Source organism: Cherax quadricarinatus, chromosome 81 (assembly GCF_038502225.1).
Source record: "Cherax quadricarinatus isolate ZL_2023a chromosome 81, ASM3850222v1, whole genome shotgun sequence".
Taxonomy (NCBI): domain Eukaryota; kingdom Metazoa; phylum Arthropoda; class Malacostraca; order Decapoda; family Parastacidae; genus Cherax; species Cherax quadricarinatus.
The window spans coordinates 1,139,152-1,161,651 of record NC_091372.1 but is presented as its reverse complement, the minus strand read 5'-3'; the positions used below and the strand labels follow the sequence as shown (position 1 = coordinate 1,161,651).

At 39.0% G+C, this 22,500-nt stretch overlaps 1 protein-coding gene across 5 annotated transcripts in view; it reads left to right on the top strand.

Moving 5' to 3' along the window:
* mys (position-specific antigen beta subunit myospheroid) overlaps window positions 1-22,500 on the top strand; it is a gene marked incomplete at its 3' end in the record, with an annotated part of 123,672 nt that extends 101,172 nt beyond the window's left edge. For 4 of the 5 annotated variants that reach the window (XM_053792721.2, XM_070102256.1, XM_053792722.2 and 1 more), the window contains 5 exon segments: window positions 825-931; window positions 6,441-6,618; window positions 17,355-17,498; window positions 18,662-18,801; window positions 22,383-22,500. In XM_053792721.2, the coding sequence (XP_053648696.1) occupies window positions 825-931; window positions 6,441-6,618; window positions 17,355-17,498; window positions 18,662-18,801; window positions 22,383-22,451 (638 nt within the window). 5 annotated transcript variants of the gene reach the window in all.

The window sequence follows — 22,500 nt, the reverse complement described above, 5'->3', positions numbered from 1 at the left end:
GACTTGTTGAAAAAAAAAAAAATATAGAATATTATGACTGATGAATGCATCCGGGTTCTAACATGGATGTCTAGGAAGAAAAAAGTTCTGAAATTCAAACACTTGAGTAACAAATTTTCACAATAGTTTTCATACCATAAGTGGGGAGACGTACTATAATTTTTAAAATTTTCAACAAATAAAATTGTACTACACACTCCAAAACCAAGGGAGGAGGGTATATCTTGAGTATATCTAGAGAGGGTTTTGGGGGGTCAGCGCCCCTGTGGCCCAGTCTGAGACCAGGCCTCATGGTGGATCAGGGTCTGATCAACCAGGCTGTTACTGCTGGCCACACACAATTTGACATACAAATCACAGCCCAGCTGGTCAGGTACTGACTTTAGGTGCCTGTCCAGTGCCTTCTTGAAGACAGTCAGGGGTCTATTGGTAATCCTCCTTATGTATGCTAGGAGGCAGTTGAAGAGTCTTGGACCCCTGACACTTACTGTGTTGTCACTGTGTACTAGTGGGAAAGTACAGCTTTGGTCATATGTATTTTGTAAAGTCATAACATCGTTGGTAATACAGGAACTCCTCACTTCACAACAGAGTTCCGTTCCACATTCACTTTTGGGAACACACCAGCTGTAACCTCTTTACAGTGAACTTCTACCAGTCAGTGTAGCATACTGTTTTAGTTAAGCTTATACATATTCATCCTTTGAACATCCTGCAATTTTTTTTATTGTAAATGTGCATTTGCTTATTGTGTTTCCTGGAATTACAAAACTTGTAAACTTTGTTATTTTTTTTTTTCTAAATCACAGTCTTGCCATTTTCAGCCAATGATGAGATATGTTCCAACCAAGGAAAATGTGAGTGCAACCAGTGCAAATGTTCGGAAAATGTTGATGGTCGCTACTCTGGCAAATGGTGTGAAGATTGTCCGGTAAGCTCAATACAGTGTATGTCATAATATATCTGGTTGTATTTTCAGATGATAAAGAACATTTAGTCCTTTTTTTTTTTTTTAAATTCAGGCTTTTAATTTTTGTGATGAAAATACCTCCTTACGAGTTTCTTTACTCCATGATTATAAGTGAATAATTAAAATTGTTCATTGTATCTCCATCCTTTGACATCTGCAGCAATTTTTTTTTTAATGTTATGAAATTACTGTATTTAGAAATACTGCAATTTCTCAGCATGCAGGAACTTTTTTGTCTGTGAATTCACTACTCGGCAGTTTTTTTTAATCTTCTCATTGTCCATGGACTATGTTCACACACATTAGAGTTCTGTGGTATTATGTCGTTATCTACGATCTCAGCTCCTGGAACTGCAACTTGCATACAGTAAAATACAATGTTCTTATTACTTGCACTAGTACTATACTGTAAGTTTTATGCCTACCAGTTTTAGAACTTGCTCACCATAGGTTCAGATCCCGCCCTTTCCGTGAGTTGTTTACAATTGTATCATTATGATTTCACAAGTCTAGTCAATTTGGTTCCCAGTAATTTCAACTTCCCTGAAATATATACAAGTCTAGATGGCTGCTGTACTTCTAGTGGCTCACTTGAACCTTCTCTTCCTGGTTGGTTCATTGACTTGGCACATATTCCACCATCATTTGGATGAATAGAGAACCTCCAGTGATGTGCCGAGCCAGTGTCATCAAAGTGCCGAATATTTGTGTTAATTCATACTTTTCAAGGAATTACCTTTTATAATGGCAATATTATCTGCGCTGTGAATGACAGTGATTGTGTGAATGATGAAAGTGTTTCGTTTTTGGGTCACCTTGCCTCGGTGGGAGACAGCTAATTATTTTTTTTTTTTATTAACACACTGGCCGATTCCCACCAAGGCAGGGTGGCCTGAAAAAGAAAAACTTTCACCATCATTCACTCCATCACTGTCTTGCCAGAAGGGTGTTTTACACTACAGTTTTTAAACTGCAACATTAACACCCTTCCTTCAGAGTGCAGGCACTGTACTTCCCATCTCCAGGACTCAAGTCCGGCCTGCCGGTTTCCCTGAATCCCTTCATAAATGTTACTTTGCTCACACTCCAACAGCACGTCAAGTATTAAAAAGCATTTGTCTCCATTCACTCCTATCAAACACGCTCACACATGCCTGCTGGAAGTCCAAGCCCCTCTCACACAAAACCTCCTTTACCCCCTCCCTCCAACCTTTCCTAGGCCGACCCCTACCCCGCCTTCCTTCCACTACAGACTGATACTCTTGAAGTCATTCTGTTTTGCTCCATTCTCTCTACATGTCCGAACCACCTCAACAACCCTTCCTCAGCCCTCTGGACAACAGTTTTGGTAATCCCGCACCTCCTCCTAACTTCCAAACTAGGAATTCTCTGCATTATATTCACACCACACATTGCCCTCAGACATGACATCTCCACTACCTCCAGCCTTCTCCTAATGTGTTTGAAAAAAAATGGCAAGATTTTCAGGATTGTAATATTACCCCTGGTCTATATGCTGGTACTTGCTAAGGCATAACAATAAAAAAGAGAGAAGATTTTTAAGACTGAAATGCTCTACAAAACCAGAGGCTTAGCACTAAATCTGGAATGTCATCTATCTTTGTAACAGTTGTTTGCTCGAGTTTCTTCTTTCAATAAACTGGCCGTATCTCACTGAAGCAGGGTGGCCCAAAAAGAAAAACAAAAGTTTCTCTATTTAACTTTAGTAATATATACTAGAGAAGGGGTTACTAGCCTCTTGCTCCCGGCATTTTAGTTGCCTCTTATGACACGCATGGCTTATAGAGGAAGAATTCTGTTCCACTTTCCCATGGAGATAAGAGGGGTGTTATTGTTGCAGTTTTATAAACTGTAGTGTAAAGCACCCCTCTGACAAGACAGTGATGAAGTGAATGATGATGAAAATTTTTCTTTTTTGGGCCGCCCTGCCTTGGTGGGAATCGACCAATGTGTTAATAAATAAAAAAAAAATAGGTAATAAACAAGGACAAGAACTAATAAGAAAAATATTAAAAAACCCAAAGGGGTGTGTATTAATGGAAATAAACTTTTTCAAGACAATTCAGTAACACTGATACACCTGGTAAGGTTTTTTATAACCAAATTAGCAGATTTTCTCTATGAACAGTTCCACATTTTTCCTTATTCTTACTTCTGGTTCTTTTATTCTTATCCTTGATAGAGCTCTCAAGCATATTACATCTTTAACACACCCTTCCCTGCAGCACTGACCCTAGTGGGTTCAGCACTTAGTGATCGTAATAATAATTGATATAGCTCTTATAATGTTGGCTCGGTCTTTACCATACATCATATTGCTTCTCTGACTCCCTTCTTAACCCTTTCAGGGTTTCTGACGTACTAGTACGGCTTACGCACCAGGGTTATTGACATACTAGTACACCTAAATTCTAGCGCCTTCAAATCTAGCGAGAGAAAGCTGGTAGGCCTACATATGAAAGAATGGGTCTATGTGGTCAGTGTGCACAGTATACAAAATCCTGCAGCACACAGTGCGTAATGAGAAAAAAAACTTTGACCATGTTTTTGGTTTAAAACAGCAACTTTGCACTGTATTTTCGTATGGTATTTATCGTTGTATTCTAGTTTTCTTGGTCTCATTTTATAGATTGGAAGACATATTCCAGAAATTGAGATGATTTTGATTGGTTTCACAATGAAAAGTACCTCGAAATTGAGCTCAAAGTAACAGAAATGTTCGATTTTTGCCAAAGTTCAAAAATAAAGAAATCGTGCCAAGTGTCCAATACACGTCAACTGGTGAGTCTAATATTCTTTCACAAGTGCGTTGATATTATTTATACCATTTCTACACTAAGGTAGTAGTCTGCATGACAGTAAATCTTCTATTTTTTGTGAGAATAAAAATTCCAAGTGGAAAGCCAAAGAAATATAAGAGGGGCCTGGGGATGTGACTAACGAACAGAGAACTTGTTATTTTAGTGCCAGGAATGTCTTTCTTATTTATTCTGGACCCTATTTGGAAATTGGCATCTTTTGAAATTTGTGTGAAATTGGCAAAATTGCTAAATTCTGACCACTTTGTTGGATAGTTGAAATTGGTAAATGGGTGGTTTCTTGTACTCATTCAATAGAAAAAGTGGAGTTCTAGCAAAATGGTTATGATTTTTGTCGACTAGTACACTGGAATTGGCCGAAAATAGGGCTCAAAATGGGCAAAATAGCCGATGCGTAAACATCGTCAAGACCGCTAACTTCGCGATGGCATAATTCCGCAAGTTTTCCATCAAATTTCATACTTTTGGTGTCATTATGATCAGGAAAAGATTCTCAATCTTTTCATAAGAATTTTTTTTTTTTTTTTAATTTGGGAACCCTGAGAACAAGTCTCAGAGAGGGCCTGGGGACCCTGAAAGGGTTAAATCAGAATAATCTTAAAAATAGCAAAAATCAAGGTTTTGCTGTATATGTAAGTATCAGTTCCAAGTATCAGGAGTTCGAGGTGTTTTAGCAATGACCCGTGAGTTGCAGGCTCCAGTGATCTAAACCTATATACAGTGGACCCCCGCATAACGATTACCTCCGAATGCGACCAATTATGTAAGTGTATTTATGTAAGTGCGTTTGTACGTGTATGTTTGGGGGTCTGAAATGGACTAATCTACTTCACAATATTTCTTATGGGAACAAATTCGGTCAGTACTGGCACCTGAACATACTTCTGGAGTGAAAAAATATCGTTAACCGGGGGTCCACTGTACTTTTAAATCTTAATAAAATGCAATACTGCAGTTATAAATATCTTCGTTAAACTTAGATTTATGGTCTAACTTAATTCAATTAAAAATGCTTGTGTATAACTTATTTATGAATATACTATGCAGCTAACACACCCAGGATGAAGCAGGTATAGCGATATCTTAAGAAACATAATTTTTACTATCCCTGCACTAGGTGCTTGATATTCCATATTTACCAGTTGCCTGCCACTACACACTATATATATATATATATACATGTATATTACTGCACACATGTAGCTCATTTATGTAGTTGGGTTTTTTTACTTAGTGTGGCCTTTGAAGACATCATAAATAGGTACACTTTTCATATATAATTAGCACACAATTGTAGTACATGGGTGAGCAAGCTTAATCATATTTTATTATTATTATTTTTTTTTTTTTTCAACAAGTCGGCCGTCAGGTGTAGACACATTTCCTGTTACCTGATGTGGTAAAAGAATTTACTTGACGTCAGTTGGTGGAAAAAATATTTTATTAATTGATGGTTCTGTGGTCACTGATTTAAGCTTGTGCAGTTATGTGCATTCTAGACAGTCCCAGCAAGCAAGTTTATATAATTTATGTAGAAGTGAACAGGTAAATCTCATGTGGACAGAATATAAAATATGGAGTAGAAAGGTTATGTTTCTGCCTTAGAGAGAGACTTCAGCGGACAAAGGCCTCTGATTGAGATCACAGTATATAAATCCCTTCTACTTCATGTTTCATTTCCATCCATGTGAGAATTCTCTGTTCAGTGTTTGACATACATTGTAATTTGTAGAAGTGCTTTTAACTAATTGTAGCCTTCAGATTTTCTGTGTACTAATTGATTTGGTTGAGAGTAAATCCCTCTTTTATTTTCTTGTATTGATATTCATACAAGTACATATTTGTTTTATATTGGTAGAAGGAAAGAAACAGTTGGTATTCCATTAGTAGGGGTTCAAATGATCTTTTGACTTGCCACAAGTTATGCTTATGTTAGTTTTAATTTAAGCACTTGTTCAAGAAATGTTAAGTAGAATATGCAACTTCTATGTATGCCTTATATATAAGTACTAATGATATGTTGTTCCCTTCTCCCCATGCCTGCCTGCCTGCCTGCCTGCCTGCTGTTTCGTTGTTCCCCTCTCTTTCTCAATATGGTTCTGGATGCCATGTGTTATCTTTGCTTATTACAAATTGTGGTGGCTAAATATCACATTGATGTCTTCATCACTTGGTGTCACTCTATGGGTGTGTGTGTGTGTATATTCCCCACCCTAGACATGCAAGGGCAAGTGTGTACCATACAAGGCTTGCGTACAGTGCCAGGTGTTTGAGACTGGTGAGTTCACACCTGAGGAATGTATCGCCAACTGCACACTCTTCAATGCAACTCGTGTTCCTGAAGCCAGTGAGTATTCTTACAAGAAGTCATTTTTATCCTTGATATGCAGTTACAGCAGAGGATTTGCACAGAATATTAGTCAAATTTTATTTATTGGTTTATAAGTAATAGTCCTTGCTGTATGTGTACCTGGGATAATTTTAGTTATAGTATCTTGGTCAGAAGGTTGGACCATAATCCCACTTGCAGGTTCTGAGAATTTCACAGCCTGCAGGCTTTACAACATTCAGATTAAAAGATTGTATTTATTCCTAGTTAATATTGATAGCATGACTATATTTTCTTGTAGCTGTGTGGCACAGACTTAAAGTGTCTGGACTTTAAGGAATGTGTCCAGTGTCGTGTTTACGAGACGGGGCCTTTCACTGAAGAACCAGATTTGTGTAGTCGCTGCTCCCTTCTCTACAGCAGCGTCACTGGTCAAATCTTTGCCAACTATACAATTAATGTCACAGACTGGGTTAAAGGTACATTACTAAGACAGTGGAGGGCTTTGATTTTTGGCACGAGTGCATCCATTTTCTTAATGTGCGTTTTGCGTGATGGAAACAGTAGAAATCAAAAAGGTCTGTTAAGCTTTATTATAAATATGGACAGCATGTGTATATGCAATGAAAAATGCTTACCATTGTTCGGCATTCTGTCTGCCTCTGTCATTTGCTCTGTGAGTAATGTAGGTTTTATAATTTTGATGAAAGAACCAGAAACAGTAGACTTTTGCAGTTGATCAACTCTCATGCAATTAAAAATGTTTTAAGACACAATTAGGCCTAGGTAAAAAATGGTGTGTTTCTGGTAAGCCACTTCTTCCTAGCCAAATAGGACAGATCCTGAGATTTTATTGTCATGTGCCCATTGAATGATATTTTTTAAACTATGAAAAAATTTGTTCATTGAACAAATCTAGATGTGTGAAACATGCTTGCCTCTGCTTCCAAAGCCAGAACTGTTGTAGGCGAACATAGTTTAAAATCATATAATGAATGCATAAAGTTTGGGAAAAATTATAGTAAGCCATAGATATAAAATTATTCCTCCCTTACTGCAAGAATCCGTACAGTCCAGAGCACATCTCAGAAATAGGGTGTGACTCCATAAGATCGTGGATGTGAATATAGTCTGTGAAGGCTTACTTAGCCCTGTAACAACTTCAGACAGTATTACCCAGGCTGGCTCCTCCTCAGGAAAATTAGTGAATAGAAAAAGAAATAATAACAGACAAACATAAACACTTTATTATGTAGAAAATATAAAATATAAAACACTTAAATATGAAATATTAATCCTACATTAAAGAAAATGAAAAATATAAATGATAACTGAATTAAACGCTAATTTAACACTTGGGTGTCTGGTGTTGGTGACACTGCTTGTTGAAATCGTAGCCGTTGCTGATGATGGGGGGGGGGGGGTCGCAGGTGTTGGTGACCACCACTGGCTAGTTCTTCACAGATTAACGCCGTGAGTAGTATCCCGATGACAGGAAAGCAGGTTCTTTACCGCTGCAATGATGTGGGGTTACGTCCTGCAATTTCATACAGGTGCACAGGTACTTAAATGCAAAATGGGGAAGTCTCTGGACGTTAGTCCTTCTCCTGTTCTTCTCGTTGATTGACAGGTGACCCTCACTGTCATCCAAGCTGAAAAGATAGACAGGTTACCCACTGCTTAAATAATCACTCTCCATGGCAAGTACAATACTCAAAAGACGTGGTGATTATTACAACAGTCAACCTAGAGCAAGACTGAAAGGACTAAGTTTATTATTGGTCAAAAGTGAAGCTTTTAACCAATAAATCCACTAGAATACAAGGCAGGCATGTACTTACAGTAGTGTTGGGAGCTGCGAGTCGAGTGATTTACTGTTTGACCAGAGCCCCATACGTCACCTTTCGAGGGGGGGGGAAGAGGGAGGGGAAGGGATAGCGGGAGCTAGACTGACCCTACGTTAACAAGCAGCCAGCAGTCAAACTATCACTTTAGGGGTGGGGGGGAGAAAAGTCAGGAAAAACGGGAGCGTGAATTACCCTACCTTAACTAGTAGCCGGCAATGAAACTATTGTTACTATATTGCTACTCCTAACTATTGAACTTTTCCCTCACAAGTCAAAGGTTATGTTGAAAATGGTATAAAATACTGACAAGTTGAGGATTAAGACACATGTGCAACAGTTTGGCATCTTTATCAAGAAACCCAACTGTTGCATATGAATCTTAATTTTCATAGTAAAAGGTTAAACAAAATTACTGACAAGACACACTACCTTGTGGTTACAGTGGTCAACATCCAGCATCTACACACTTATTAACCATAAAACTGAGCAGAGATAATCCTCACAGGACTGAACCATCACAAGTCTTCCCAACATAATCTAGAGTGGCAAAGTTGAGCGCAGAACACAGTCCAAGTTTACACAGGACCTGGTGTGTAGACACCACACTCTAAGATTATTTTCACATGTAATTTGTTGATCAAAGTGCAGCCTCTCCTCACTTAACAATGGAGTTCTGTTCCTGTAGCTAAGTGAGGAGCATACTGTAATAGTAGTGGGTTTGTGTCAACCATCTTTGATATTTTTTAATGTCACTTTTGAACTATTTATAACATTTCTGGTATATTTTTAAATATTCATACAGTAGTGAACTGTATATTTTAATAAACAGAATAAGAGGAAAACAGCTCTAATATACATTACTTAAGTGTTCATACTGGTCAGAGAGCCCGTCGTAAGTCTGAGTCGTCGGTAAACAAGTACGTCGCTGAGTGAGAAGAGGCTATATATAGTTGCTCGAGTTAAATATAACAAGAGTATACTGGTCCAGTGAGCCCAAAAACACTGTCCTAAAATGTCATAGATAACAGAACAGGAGTTGAACACTGGTCTTGATAGCCAAAATATAGTCAAAGAAAGATGCGCTTGTACAACATTTGAGACTCATTAGTGTGAAAACATTTTGCCAGCCAGTGGCTTCTTCAGTTCAGTTCAGTGTCTCACTCTTCAGTTTGCTGGTTTTCCCAAACCATTTATAAAATACAGCAGTACCTCGAGTTTTGTACAGCTCCCAACTTGAACAATTATGTAAGTGTATTTTTGGGGGGTCTGAAATGGACTAATCTAATTTACATTATTCCTTTTGGGAACAAATTCATTCAGTATCAGCACCCGAACAGCCTTCTGGAACAAATTTAGTTCGTAACTTGAGATGCCACTGTATAAGTCCACAATGGTCAGTCCTTCAGCCTTGGTAGGTGGTGGTCAATCCCCCAAGCCTAGAGCAAAGGTATGAGGTCTGCCGACCTTATATACTGCAGATAAAGTAAGGTGAAGCAGCTGAAGATTATTGTACAGATAATTTTCAGGTTCACCCCCAGGACCTAGTTGATAAAAAACCAAACTTTCACAATTCACAGTGACAGTGTGTAAGAAATACATTTTTGTGCATGGCTGTTTCTAATGGACACAAGTTAAAGACTCATGTGACCTGGTTAGTGGGCTAAGGCTGATTGAAGCAGAATCACAGATAGGTAAAGGCCTATCTTGATATGTATCTGAAAGACTAAGCCATGCCCATGTATGTTACGCAAGTAGTTAAACTTATGTGTAACCTTCCACGAGCCTCTCTGATCACCACGCTTAACATTCCCATACATATTTATGTAATAAATAGTAAATAATGGTATCTCCCTGCAAACCTGTCTGTTTCATTTTCTATTTTATTATCCAAGAAATAAAGTAAATCTTGAGTGACTACAGCAAAGCACTCTTGTTATTGTTCCTAACTAACAGGTATTTGCAGTAAACATAACATTAAGCATGCAGTCATTACTAATGTGCTGATGTATGATACAATATGACCCCATCAGTCCTCCATACAAATCTCGGCTATCTAATTCTAGGTACAGTGGACCCCAGGTTATCGTAATTAATCCGTTCCAGAGAGAGTGACTAAACCCGAATCTGACGATTTCCGAATTCATTTTTCTCATAAATAATGTAAATCCAATTAATCCATTCCAGACACCCCAGAGTATTACCAAAAATTATTTTTTTTATAGATTAAATATAGATTTACATACAGGAAAGAATGAGAAATCTAAGTATAAAACAATAATATCACAATTACCTTCATAGAAGACTATTGTTGGTATATGGAAGATGGGAGGAGGGGAAAGGATTAGGGTGATGTTCCTTCACAAATGTTTGCACCTTACTCCACTTTGCACAAATGTCCTTAATCTTAGAAGAAGGCACCTTCTTCCCTCTCTCTTCTTCTTCTGAAGCAATTTCCTCAGCTGGTGTACATAAGAAAGCAGGAACACTGCAGCAGGCCTGTTGGCCCATACTAGGCAGGACCTTCACAAACCATCCCACTAACAGAATCATATTTGCCCAACCCAATTTTCAATACTTCCCAAGCAATAAACTTTTGATAATTCTGTTCACTCATGTGCAAGTCCCACTCAAATCAAATTGTGTGTGTGTGGGTAAGTACCCTGGCTGGTGTGTGGGTAAGTACCCTGGCTGGTGTGTGGGTAAGTACCCTGGCTGATGTGGGTGTGGGGAAGTACCCTGGCTGATGTGGGTGTGAGGAAGTACCCTGGCTGATGTGGGTGTGGGGAAGTACCCTGGCTGATGTGGGTGTGGGGAAGTACCCTGGTTGGTGTGGGTGTGGGGAAGTACCCTGGTTGGTGTGTGTGTGTGGGGGGGGATGTACCCTGGCTGGTGTGTTTGTGTGGGGAAGTACCCTGGCTGGTGTGTTTGTGTGGGGAAGTACCCTGGCTGGTGTGTGTGTGTGTGTGTGTGTGTGTGTGTGTGTGTGTGTGTGTGTGTGTGTGTGTGTGTGTGTGTGTGTGTGTGTGGGGAAGTACCCTGGCTGGTGTGTGTGTGGGGAAGTACCCTGGCTGGTGTGTGTGGGGAAGTACCCTGGCTGGTGCATGTGTAGGGAAGTACCCTGGCTGGTGTGTGTGTGGGGAAGTACCCTGGCTGGTGTGTGTGGGGAAGTACCCTGACTGGTGGTTTAGAAAGACACGTAAGCAAACACTATGACATATTTATTAGAAAACGTTTCGGTCCTGGGACCTTGATCACTTCTAACATACAGAGGTAGAAAGACATTACATATATAGGCGGAGAGTGAGGTGTGAGTGACGCACGGTGACCTGAGGAATGTCATGTTGGGATGAGGACGGGTAGACGATGAAATCATGTGATTCCTGTGTTGTTGGGTTGGTGGTGCTTAAGTATCATGTATGCCAATGTTTTTGAAATTTTGTAGTTTCCAGTGTTGCGTTCTATAGTGTCGGTGACGGCGATTAGTGAGGCTTCTAGGCACCATCGGCGTCTGAGGTCTGGCTCTGTGAGAACGAGTTGTGCCTCATTCCAGTTCATCAAATGCCCCGTGGAGTCTCTGTGGAGGACACAGGCGTACCTTACATCGTCTGTTAGAGGCATTTCGATGCTCATTCAGGCAGACTGCAAGATCTCTGCCTGTCTCGCCTACATATTTCTTGGGACAGAATCCACAGGGAATAGTGTAGACGCCTACTGTAGAAGTTAGAGGTGTGGGGCTACGTTCCGTAGTGAGGTCTTTGATAGATGTGTTTATGGTGGAAATGATGTTACTCATAGCAAGTGCCCGGCGAGTATTCGTGGCAACATCACCACATGGGAGCACTATGAACTGCTTAGGGGGCTGTTCCATGGGCAGTTTGTTGAGGATAGCTTGTGCCTCGAGTCTGCAATCTCGGATGAAGAAAGATGGGAACTGAAGACGTGTAAAGGCTTGTGTTATGTAAGTACATTCTTCTTCAAGAAAACAAGGGCTGGAGATGCGAAGAGCTCTCAAGAAGGAGCCAATGAGGACTCCTCTTTTAGTGCGGGTGTCATGGTGTGAATAAAAGTGTATAAGATCGTCCTTGTTGGTAGGTTTCCAAAGTGTATAGAAAGCCTACCAGCAAGGACGATCTTGTACACTTTTCAAAGTGTATAGAAAACCTACCAACAAGGACGATCTTATACACTTTTATTCACACCAAGACACCCGCACTAAAAGAGGAGTCCTCATTGGCTCCTTCTTGAGAGCTCTTCACATCTCCAGCCCTTGTTTTCTTGAAGAAGAATGTACTTACATAACACAAGCCTTTACACGTCTTCAGTTCCCATCTTTCTTCATCCGAGATTGCAGACTCGAGGCACAAGCTATCCTCAACAAACTGCCCATGGAACAGCCCCCTAAGCAGTTCATAGTGCTCCCATGTGGTGATGTTGCCACGAATACTCGCCGGGCACTTGCTATGAGTAACATCAACGTTTCCACCATAAACACATCTATCAAAGACCTCACTACGGAACGTAGCCCCACACCTCTAACTTCTACAGTAGGCGTCTACACTATTCCCTGTGGATTCTGTCCCAAGAAATATGTAGGCGAGACAGGCAGAGATCTTGCAGTCTGCCTGAATGAGCATCGAAATGCCTCTAACAGACGATGTAAGGTACGCCTGTGTCCTCCACAGAGACTCCACGGGGCATTTGATGAACTGGAATGAGGCACAACTCGTTCTCACAGAACCAGACCTCAGACGCCGACGGTACCTAGAAGCCTCGCTAATCGCCGTCACCGACACTATAGAACGCAACACTGGAAACTACAAAATTTCAAAAACATTGGCACACATGATACTTAAGCACCACCAACCCAACAACACAGGAATCACATGATTTCATCGTCTACCCATCCTCATCCCAACATGACATTCCTCAGGTCACCGTGCGTCACTCACACCTCACTCTCCGCCTATATATATAATGTCTTTCTACCTCTGTATGTTAGAAGTGATCAAGGTCCCAGGACCGAAACGTTTTCTAATAAATATGTCGGTGTTTGCTTATGTGTCTTTCTAAACCAACTTGTCGGTATTTATTACCAAGGTTTATACCACCCTGACTGGTGTACATAAGAAAGCAGGAACACTGCAGGAGGCCTGTTGGCCCATGCTAGGCAGGTTCTTCACAAACCATCCAACTAACAGAATATAAGAACATAAGAAAGGAGGAACACTGCAGCAGGCCTGTTGGCCCATACTGGGCAGGTCCTTCACAGTCCATCCCACTAACAAAATATTTGCCCAACCCAATTTTCAATGCTACCCAAGAAATAAGCTTTGATAATTTTATTGACTCGTGCGCAAGTCCCACTCAAATCCAACCACTCGCCCATGTATTTATCCAACCTAAATTTGAAACTACCCAGGTACTAAAATCGGAGGAACCAAAATATCCAGTCTCTACTTTGTTGAGGGTCTCCCTAAGAATAAAACTTACTTTATTACCCTCATTTAGTTTCAGTTTTCTGGACCAAATTTCCATCAAAAGAGAAGTAAAGCAGAGTATCATTTATACCAATTACTGAAGTAAGTTTCAGACATCTGTAAGAAATGTATGTGTATTTGATATTCAGGCAGTAAATATAAAAGTTATTCTATTGCACATCGTCATTTTTTATTGGAATGATAGCACTAACAAAAAAATTTAACCTGTCCTATTGACACTACCGGAAACACACCATTTGTTTTGGTCTTAGTGTAACTCATTTGTCAGGTACATTATATTCTAATGTCTTCTGTAAGCTAAGCTTGGGTCAGTTACAACTTAACAAAAATCTAAATTATATTATAAAAACAATAGATGTATGGCATTTGTAGTTGTGCAGAGCATCATCCCAGCTTCCTCTGTCCTAAACACCTAGGAGCCTTGTATGATAACAAATCATAGGCAGAATTGCTGTAGGGAGCTACCTGCTGGCAGAACTTCAATCACCTGATTGAATGTGCTTCTTATACACCATGATTTTGAGCCAGTTTATTTTGTATTAGTTTACTATGCTCATAAATAACAGGGTTTGACTGTATCGTGTTATAATTTTGTGATGTTAATTCTGTACCTACAGGAGTAGAACTCGTGGTTTTTTCTGAAGTGCAAGGAAGCATTGTTGAACATTAGAGTTGTATTGGAAACCCCCTGTATTAAGTGGGTCAGCATAGAGCTAAATAGGTTAAAGTAGAATAATATTCAGCCTTGAAACCTGTTATACACATTATACAGCATACACTTTAATTTACTAAACTGCGGCAGACCAGGACTCGACCCTACAAAACTTGTACCGCCTCCAGAGACAGCACAATGTACACATCACCTTACCACTATGCCACTGATCAGTGGCGTAATGGTAAGGTGATGAACACACTCCCAGCTGTCAAGAGGGAACTTTATAAATTGCTCAAGTCAGTTGGTGATCAAGAGAAGCATGGTGAATAATTAGTTGGTGAGAGACCAGAAGACACGAAGTTCAGTGCTCTGTATGTGCACTACAAGTTTGTTTACATTTTCTTTGTTAATATCTTTATAAAGAATATTGATCCAAGTTTAGTTTTTAGTATAAATAAAAACCAAAGTTGCACTTTAAGACAGAACCAGAATAACTTGACATTACATTTTAATAATGCATGACAGTGTAATAAATTCAGTATATATAGATTAACAGTCATTTCCTATTTATTGGCTTTGTTGTCAGTATGGTTTTTATCATTGTCATAATGTTTGTCAGTTTTTCTTATTGTAGTGAACTTGGTTAGTTAATAAGCCTTATGGGATATTCAGTCTCATATGATAAGCAAATAGTGTCACTTAATTAGAACAAATTTCAAGACAGTCATAATTAAGTGGTCTTCTGATTGTGGTTTCAGTTCTCTTAATAAATTTGATCTATGAAGCATTCTTTCTTTAGGAAACTTCAAGAATATAGCATGCAGTAATCTTATTCAACCAGTGTTTTCTTTTATTTCATGGAATTTTAATATCACTATCATTTTAGCCTTTAGGTACTATATTTCTTCCCTTATCTCATGGTAGCCAGTTGACTTGCTGACAATTTTGAGTCACTGGTTTTCTCTTCTCCCTCCCTTCTCAGAAGCTCTACTCAGATGGCATAAAAATCAGATTAGGCTTCCCTTTCTTTTTGCCTTTCATTTCTAAGATTTCTTTGCACGCTATGAAGGGTATTACTGTACCTAAGTCAGCAACTAAACTTTGGGTTAAAATTGTGTGTGCGCGTGAAGGTGTTTCATATACAGTATTCACAGTTAATTGTTTAATTTTTTCGTAAAGCACAATATTGGTCTGTTAGTGCATGTTGAATATGATAAATATTTTTTAAATAAGCATTCAATGTTTTTAAACAAAAAGATGTAAAGTGTACAAGTGAAAATGGGAATGAAAGAAGAGAGATTATTTCCAGTATTGTACATCATCATCTTTATTTCCTCATTGACTGTTTCAGTTTTCCATTATTCGGATGTTAGAGGTCCAGATCTGCTTTAATTAATCTTCTATTAAGCACAAAAAAAAGAAAGAGCACTGCAACAGGCCTGCTGGCCCATGCTAGGCCAGTAGGGATTTCATTGGGGTCTCTCGCATCTTGATTTTGTTGTCTCCCTCACTGGGTATTTTTTGCATTATGTCTTTCATATTTAGTTCATTTTTCTCAGTTTTAATAAGATTTGGTTCTGGTTTTTTTAATGTTTTTTAGCCCTGCTCTTGAAATATTTGTTTAAATCTATTTTTATGTATATAGGTAATACATATTTTAAGAAAGAGGATAAATAAGTATACAAGATGTGATGTAGGGCGTAATGACAATAGTTTGTTGAACTACGTATTGGTTAATAAAAGACTGTTGGGTAGACTTCAAGATGTACATGTTTATAGAGGGGCCACAGATATATCAGATCACTTTTTAGTTTTAGCTACAGTGAGACCAAAGGTAGATGGGATACAAGGAAAATGGAAGCAGCAAGTAAGAGAGAAGTGAAGATTTATAAACTAGAAGACGAGGCAGTTAGGGTAAGATATAAACAACTGTTGGCGGTCAGATAGGCTAGTGAGAGTATAGACAATGGGGTAGAAGATGTACGAGGTAAGTTTAAGAATACATATATAGTGTTAGTGTTGAGCAGAAGTTTGTGGTTACAGGAAAGTGGGTGCAGGAGGAAAGGAGAGTGATTGATAGAATGATAATGTAAAGAGAGTAGTGAGAGAGAAAAAGTTAACATATGAGAGGGTTTTACAAAACAGAAGTGATGCAAGGAGGGAGGAGTATTTGGAAAGAGAGGTTAAGAGAGTGGTGAAGTAGTGTAAAAAAAGAGCAAATGAGTGAGTGGGTGAGATGTTATCAATAAATTTTGTTGAAAATAAGAAAAAGTTTTGGAGCGAGATTAATAAGTTGAGATTTTAAACAAGATTAGTTTAAATCTTGAAGAAAATTAATTGTGTTGGAAGCATATTGGCATTAGCATATTCTTGACCCATGGGGACCTCTGGGACTGTAACCTCCCTGTAGGTTTGTAAGTCTTGCTGTATTTTCTGTCAAATGTTTTCTCGTTCGATGTGTGTTCCTGTAGCTTGTTAGATTGCATCAAGTGCAGACATGATTTTTTGAATTGGATATGTTGTTGGAGTGGAAGTGAGGTAACATTTATGAAGGGATTCAGGAGAACTTGATTAGCTGGACTTGCATTGTGGAGGTAGGAAGTACATGTACATGGCTTGCATAGTGAAGGATGAGTGAGGGTGCTGTGATTCAGAGGGTCGTTTGAATTGTAACGTTCACAGTTGTTAAATGAGTGATGGTGAAAGTATTTCTTTAGGGGTTATTCTCTCTTTGTAGGAAAGTGCCATTTTGGTAATAAAAATGAAATGGATGTATTAGTATTGATAAACAAAGTGAAGTTTAAGATTTGTTGTGTGATGTGTAGAACAGAATATATAAAAAAACTGAATGAGCTCAGCATTAGATAGAGACCAGCCATGAAAGAAAGATAATTATAAATAATTTCTTGGTCATGCTTTTAAGTTGAAAAATATTTATTAATTTATCAAAACTTACTCTACTTTTATGTGAATATTACATTGAAAACTTTTTTTTTTTATCATCATCTGTTTGCATATTGATACTTAGTCAAATAACCAATTTCTTTGTTTTGACCTAATAGATGTGGTAATATTTATTACAGTATGTGTAGATACTCTTGTAGAATTTACTATGAGTCTTTTTTTGAAAGTAACTCAATTGCCTTTTATTAGAGTAGAATATGTTTAAGTTAGCAATATTATTTGTGATTTTTTTTTTCCCCCATTTTGCACAGTTGAGGAAGAAGGTGAACGACTATGCAGCTTCTTTGATGAAAATGATTGTCGTTTCAAGTTTGTGTACGGCTATGACGAGAATAAAGAACCAATAGTACGTGTGCAGCAAACTCTTGAATGTCCACCTAAGCTTGATATTCTTGGTTAGTATTTTTCTGAAGTATTATTATGCATTATTTTTTTTCTACTTTGTTCAGTTCAGTATTTAAATTCCAAAATTTATTTCAGACTTACTTTAGTGAACATCATCATCTCTACAAAAATTGAGAGAGGAAGAAGAGCTGACAATTGTAGTTTGTTCTTGGAAAGATGACTCCCAATATACAGTACTAGCCACTTTCAGTAGCTTCATAGTTTGTTCTTGTAAACTACTAGGTTCTGTATACTAGCTCCAGTTTCCTGTAGTTCTGTAAGTCTAGTATACTAGTCTCATTCTCCTGTAGCTCCTTTCCACTTTGTGAAACCTGGTTTGACATCAAGCCTTGGCCAAGAAAGATGGTCTCTGAACCCATTACCAGATATACTGTCATGCTACATAATATAGTATAATATAACTTCATTTTTTTAACACGTCAGCCGTTTCCCACCAAGGCAGGGTGACCCAAAAAGAAAGAAAAAATTTTTTTGTTATTCAACACTTTCACCGTTACTCATACGTAATCACTGTCTTCGCAGAGGCACTCAGATACGACAGTTTAAATGTCCGTCCAAACTGCTAATATCCCAAACCCCTTCTTTAAAGTGTACTTCCCATTTCTAGGACTCAAGTCCAGCTGACCGGTTTCCCTGAACCCCTTCACAAAATATTACCCTGCTCACACTCTAACAGCTCATCAGGTCCCAAAAACCATTTGTCTCTATTCGCTCCTATCTAACATGCTCATGCATTCTTGCTGGAAGTCCAAGCCCCTCACCCATAAAACCTCCTTTACCCCCCTTCCTCCAACCTTTTTGAGGATGACCACTACCCTGCCTTCCTTCCCCTACATATTTATGCTCTCTCCAAGTCATTCTACTTTGTTCCATTCTCTCCAAATAACCCAACTGCCTCAACAACCCCTCTTCAGCCCTCTGACGAATACTTATAATAATACCACACCACCACCTAATTTCAGCAGTATGAATTTTCTGCTTAATATTTACACCACACATTGCCCTTAGACACGACATCTCCACTGCCTCCAGCCTTCATGTACTAATTTAATTTATATTCAATGTGATTTTAAGGTGCATTTATAAAAAAAAAAAAAAATCACGACTAAAATGTTTAAAACTCTTTAATCTATTGCTTTGTTTTTCCATGAAGGGATTGTTCTTGGTGTGATTGGTGCCATTGTTGCTGTGGGTCTGGCCCTCCTGTTTATGTGGAAGGTCCTTACTACCATCCATGACAAGCGAGAATTTGCTCGCTTTGAAAAGGAGCGTATGATGGCTAGATGGGATACTGTAAGTCTTTTGAAAAGTTTTTTATTGACAGTAATAATGTGGATACATTGAACCTCTTAACCCTTTCATTGTCCAGACTCCCAATCTGAAACTTATCCACAGCATCCAAGAATTTAAAAAAAAAAAAAAAAAAAAAAAAAAGGAAAATTTTTGTGAAATTGTAGAGAATCTTTCTGAGGGTAATAAAACAAAAAATTACAAAATTTGATGGAAAATTGCCAAGATTACATTTTCACAAATTTTGCTCTATCAGCAATATTTACTCATTGGGTATTTTGCCCACTTAAGTCCTATTTTAGGCTAATTACATTGTTTCAATAGACCAAATTCTTAGCTTTTTTGTTGTACGTCTTCCATTTTATCAATTGAGCACAAGAAACTGCCCAATCAACTATTTCAGCTACCCATTAAAGTGATCAGAAACTGGTAATTTGACTAATTTCACACAAATTTCAGAATGGGGTCCAGAATAAACAGTGTAGGCATTCCAGGTACTAATCTAACACTTCTTCTATTTATTAGTTACATTCCCTGACTTTACATATGAATTCCATTTTTATTTTTTATTCACGCAAAAAAAAAAAAGATTTATTGTTATGCAATATTGTAATAATTGTATAAATAATATCAGCACATTCGTGAACACACATTACACCCACCAATTGGACAAGTGACGTGATTTGTTTACTCTTAAATATTGGCAAAAATCAAACATTTCTGCTATTTGAGCTCAATTTCAGGCTATTTTCAGTTCCGAAACCAAACAAAATCATCTCTATTTCTGTAATATATCTTCCATTCTTTCAAATAAGACCAAAGAACCAAGAATACAACAATAAAAAACTACGAAATTACACTGCAAAGTTTCTGTTTTAAACCAAAAAGTCGCTGTTATTTCTCATTATATACTGCATACTGCAGGATTTTTTATATGGTGCACGTTTACTCCATAGATCCATTCTCTCATATCTAGGCCCAAATTTACTGCTCACAGCTTATCTGAGTGAGCTGAGCTCTTGGTGTAGTACTACGGCACAGCCAATGACCTCAAACCTGCATTACTACAGCATGGAAAATGAAAGGGTTAAAGAGCCATTCTAGAAGAGATGGTTTAAAAAAAATGTAAGGTGTAGGGTTGTAGAGTGGGTTAAAAAGAATACAAGGTGTACAGTATTAGTGAGTTAACCCTTAAACTGTCCATACGTACATCTACGTTTTTTTACATGCTTTAAAATGGAGAAAATTAAGGTCGGAGCGCTACACATGTGAACGTTGATCTGTGTTTGGACAGTTTAAGGGTTGTAATAACACAAGGTGTATAGTAGACGAGCGAGTTAAAAAATATTCTACTGATTTTGGGTATGCAATATTAAATATAAGTAAATAATGTTTCTTAAGAGGCCATAGTGATAAACATGGCAAAAGTCTTAGAAAAAGACCTAATAAAATTGATAAAGGGTTGTGCTTGATTAAGGAGCAAGTGGTTTTAGTACTTCACCTTTCAGTGGGGTACCTTGATATTGAGGGCTCTTAATTTAAGTAACTGGAGCCTCAGTTGCCTTCCTTGAGTCAAACCTGATTCTCCCTTTCAATCACTATGACCCCTACAGGTTTGTCCCTTCATTTCCTGTACTCAGAGTTAAATACAGTGGACCCTCGCCTAACGATATTAATTCATTCCTGAGAGCTTACCGTTATCCGAATTAATTTTCCTCATAAGAAATAATGGAAATCCAGTTAATCCGTTCCAGACAGCCAAAAGTATTAAAATTTTTTTTTTTCATGAAATATACATTTCCCTACAAAGAAAACAATAAGACATGCACAATAACTACATAAATAAATGTTAAAATGACACCTTTATTGAAGAGTATTGATGAGTGATGTGACACTTTTTCTTGAACACACTGAAAATCCTAGTGATACATGAGTAAAGGCTTCACTTTACAATCCCCACTAGCATTACAACAAAACATGAGAGTTAGCCTGTCTTTTACAGGCTTGTGTCCTGGGAGTGCCTTTTCCTCCTGAGTAATGTAGGTCCTGTTTGGCATTTTCTTCCAGAAGAGGCTTGTTTCGTCACAACACATGTTGGGGTTGGAATTTTTCAGCTTCACCATGCCTTATTGCACTGTGTATGCCACTACGATTCTTAAATCTCTCAAACCAACCTTTGCTGGCCTTAAATTCACCAATATGAGCACTAGTTCTGGCATTTTTTCCTGTTCACCTGGGTGTTAGTCAACTGTTGTGGGTCGCATCCTGGGGGACAAGATTAAGGACCCCAATGGAAATAAGTTAGACAGTCCTCAATGATGTACTGGCTTTCTTGGGTTATCCTGGGTGGCTAACCCTCTGGGGTTAATTGTTTCTCGGTAATTGTTTCCCGTTAAGCCACACCAACAACACACACTCCACATCTTCGAATAGTACAGCTGATGATGGTGGAGCAGCAGCAACAGCTGATGATGGTGGAGCAGCAGCAACAGCTGACTGTGGTGCAGCAGCAGCTGACTGTGGTGCAGCAGCAGCTGACGGTGGTGCAGCAACGGCTGACTGTGGTGCAGCAATGGCTGACTTCGGTGCAGCAGCAGCTGACTTTGGTGCAGCAGCAGCTGACTTTGGTGCAGCAGCAGCTGACCATGATTCAGCAACAGCTGACTGTGGTGCAGCAGCAGCTGACTGTGGTGCAGCAGCAGCTGACTGTGGTGCAGCAGCAGCTGACTGTGGTGCAGCAGCAGCTGACAGTGGTGCAGCAGCAGCTGACGGTGGTGCAGCAGCAGCAGCTGACGGTGGTGCAGCAGCAGCAGCTGACGGTGGTGCAGCAGCAGCAGCTGAAGGTGGTGCAGCAGCAGCAGCTGACGGTGGTGCAGCAGCAGCTGACGGTGGTGCAGCAGCAGCTGACGGTGGTGCAGCAGCAGCAGCAGCTGACGGTGGTGCAGCAACAGCTGACGGTGCAGCAACAGCTGACCGTGGTACAATAGTATGTATTTCTCACCCTTTTTACCACAGGGTTAGCACTAGAAGCTTTCTTTGGGCCCATGGTGGCTTATTTAGCAGTTTTAAGCACTATAAACAATGGAATAATTCAAAATGTATCGAATATATGCATGCAACTGGCCACCCTGGCTTGTAAATAATGATGGCAGGGCAGCTGAGGCTCTCAGGCTGGACAGACAGGTTTGGAAGGAATCACGTTGGGCGAGTTTTTTTATCTTGAGGTGAGGCAAAAAATTTTTGCATTCAAATGCTTCGTATGGCAGAATTAACGTTATGCGATGCGTTCGTTAGGCGGGGGTCCACTGTATTCGACACAAGATTTTTGCATTGCGAAGATTTCTTGTAAAATTTGCAAACAGAAATTAGACCTAGTTAAGAAATGTGCATTTTTTAAAACATTTAACCTGCAGACAGTGTGTAACCTGATTTTCCTTGGAAGTATGTAGGTCTGGGAAGTTAAACTCTTAGAGAGGCTAAGAATTCTACCAGAATGTGTCGTGGCTCTCAAAAAGTCTACCAGGGTGTGGTATTGCTAAATTATGAAATACATAAGCTCTCAACATAACTTTTTTATTTTACAGGGTGAGAATCCCATCTACAGGCAAGCCACATCAACCTTTAAGAATCCTATGTATGGGGGTGGCAAGTAAACTGCCATGTGCCTTGATCTCATTATTGGATCTGAAAACATAATTGATA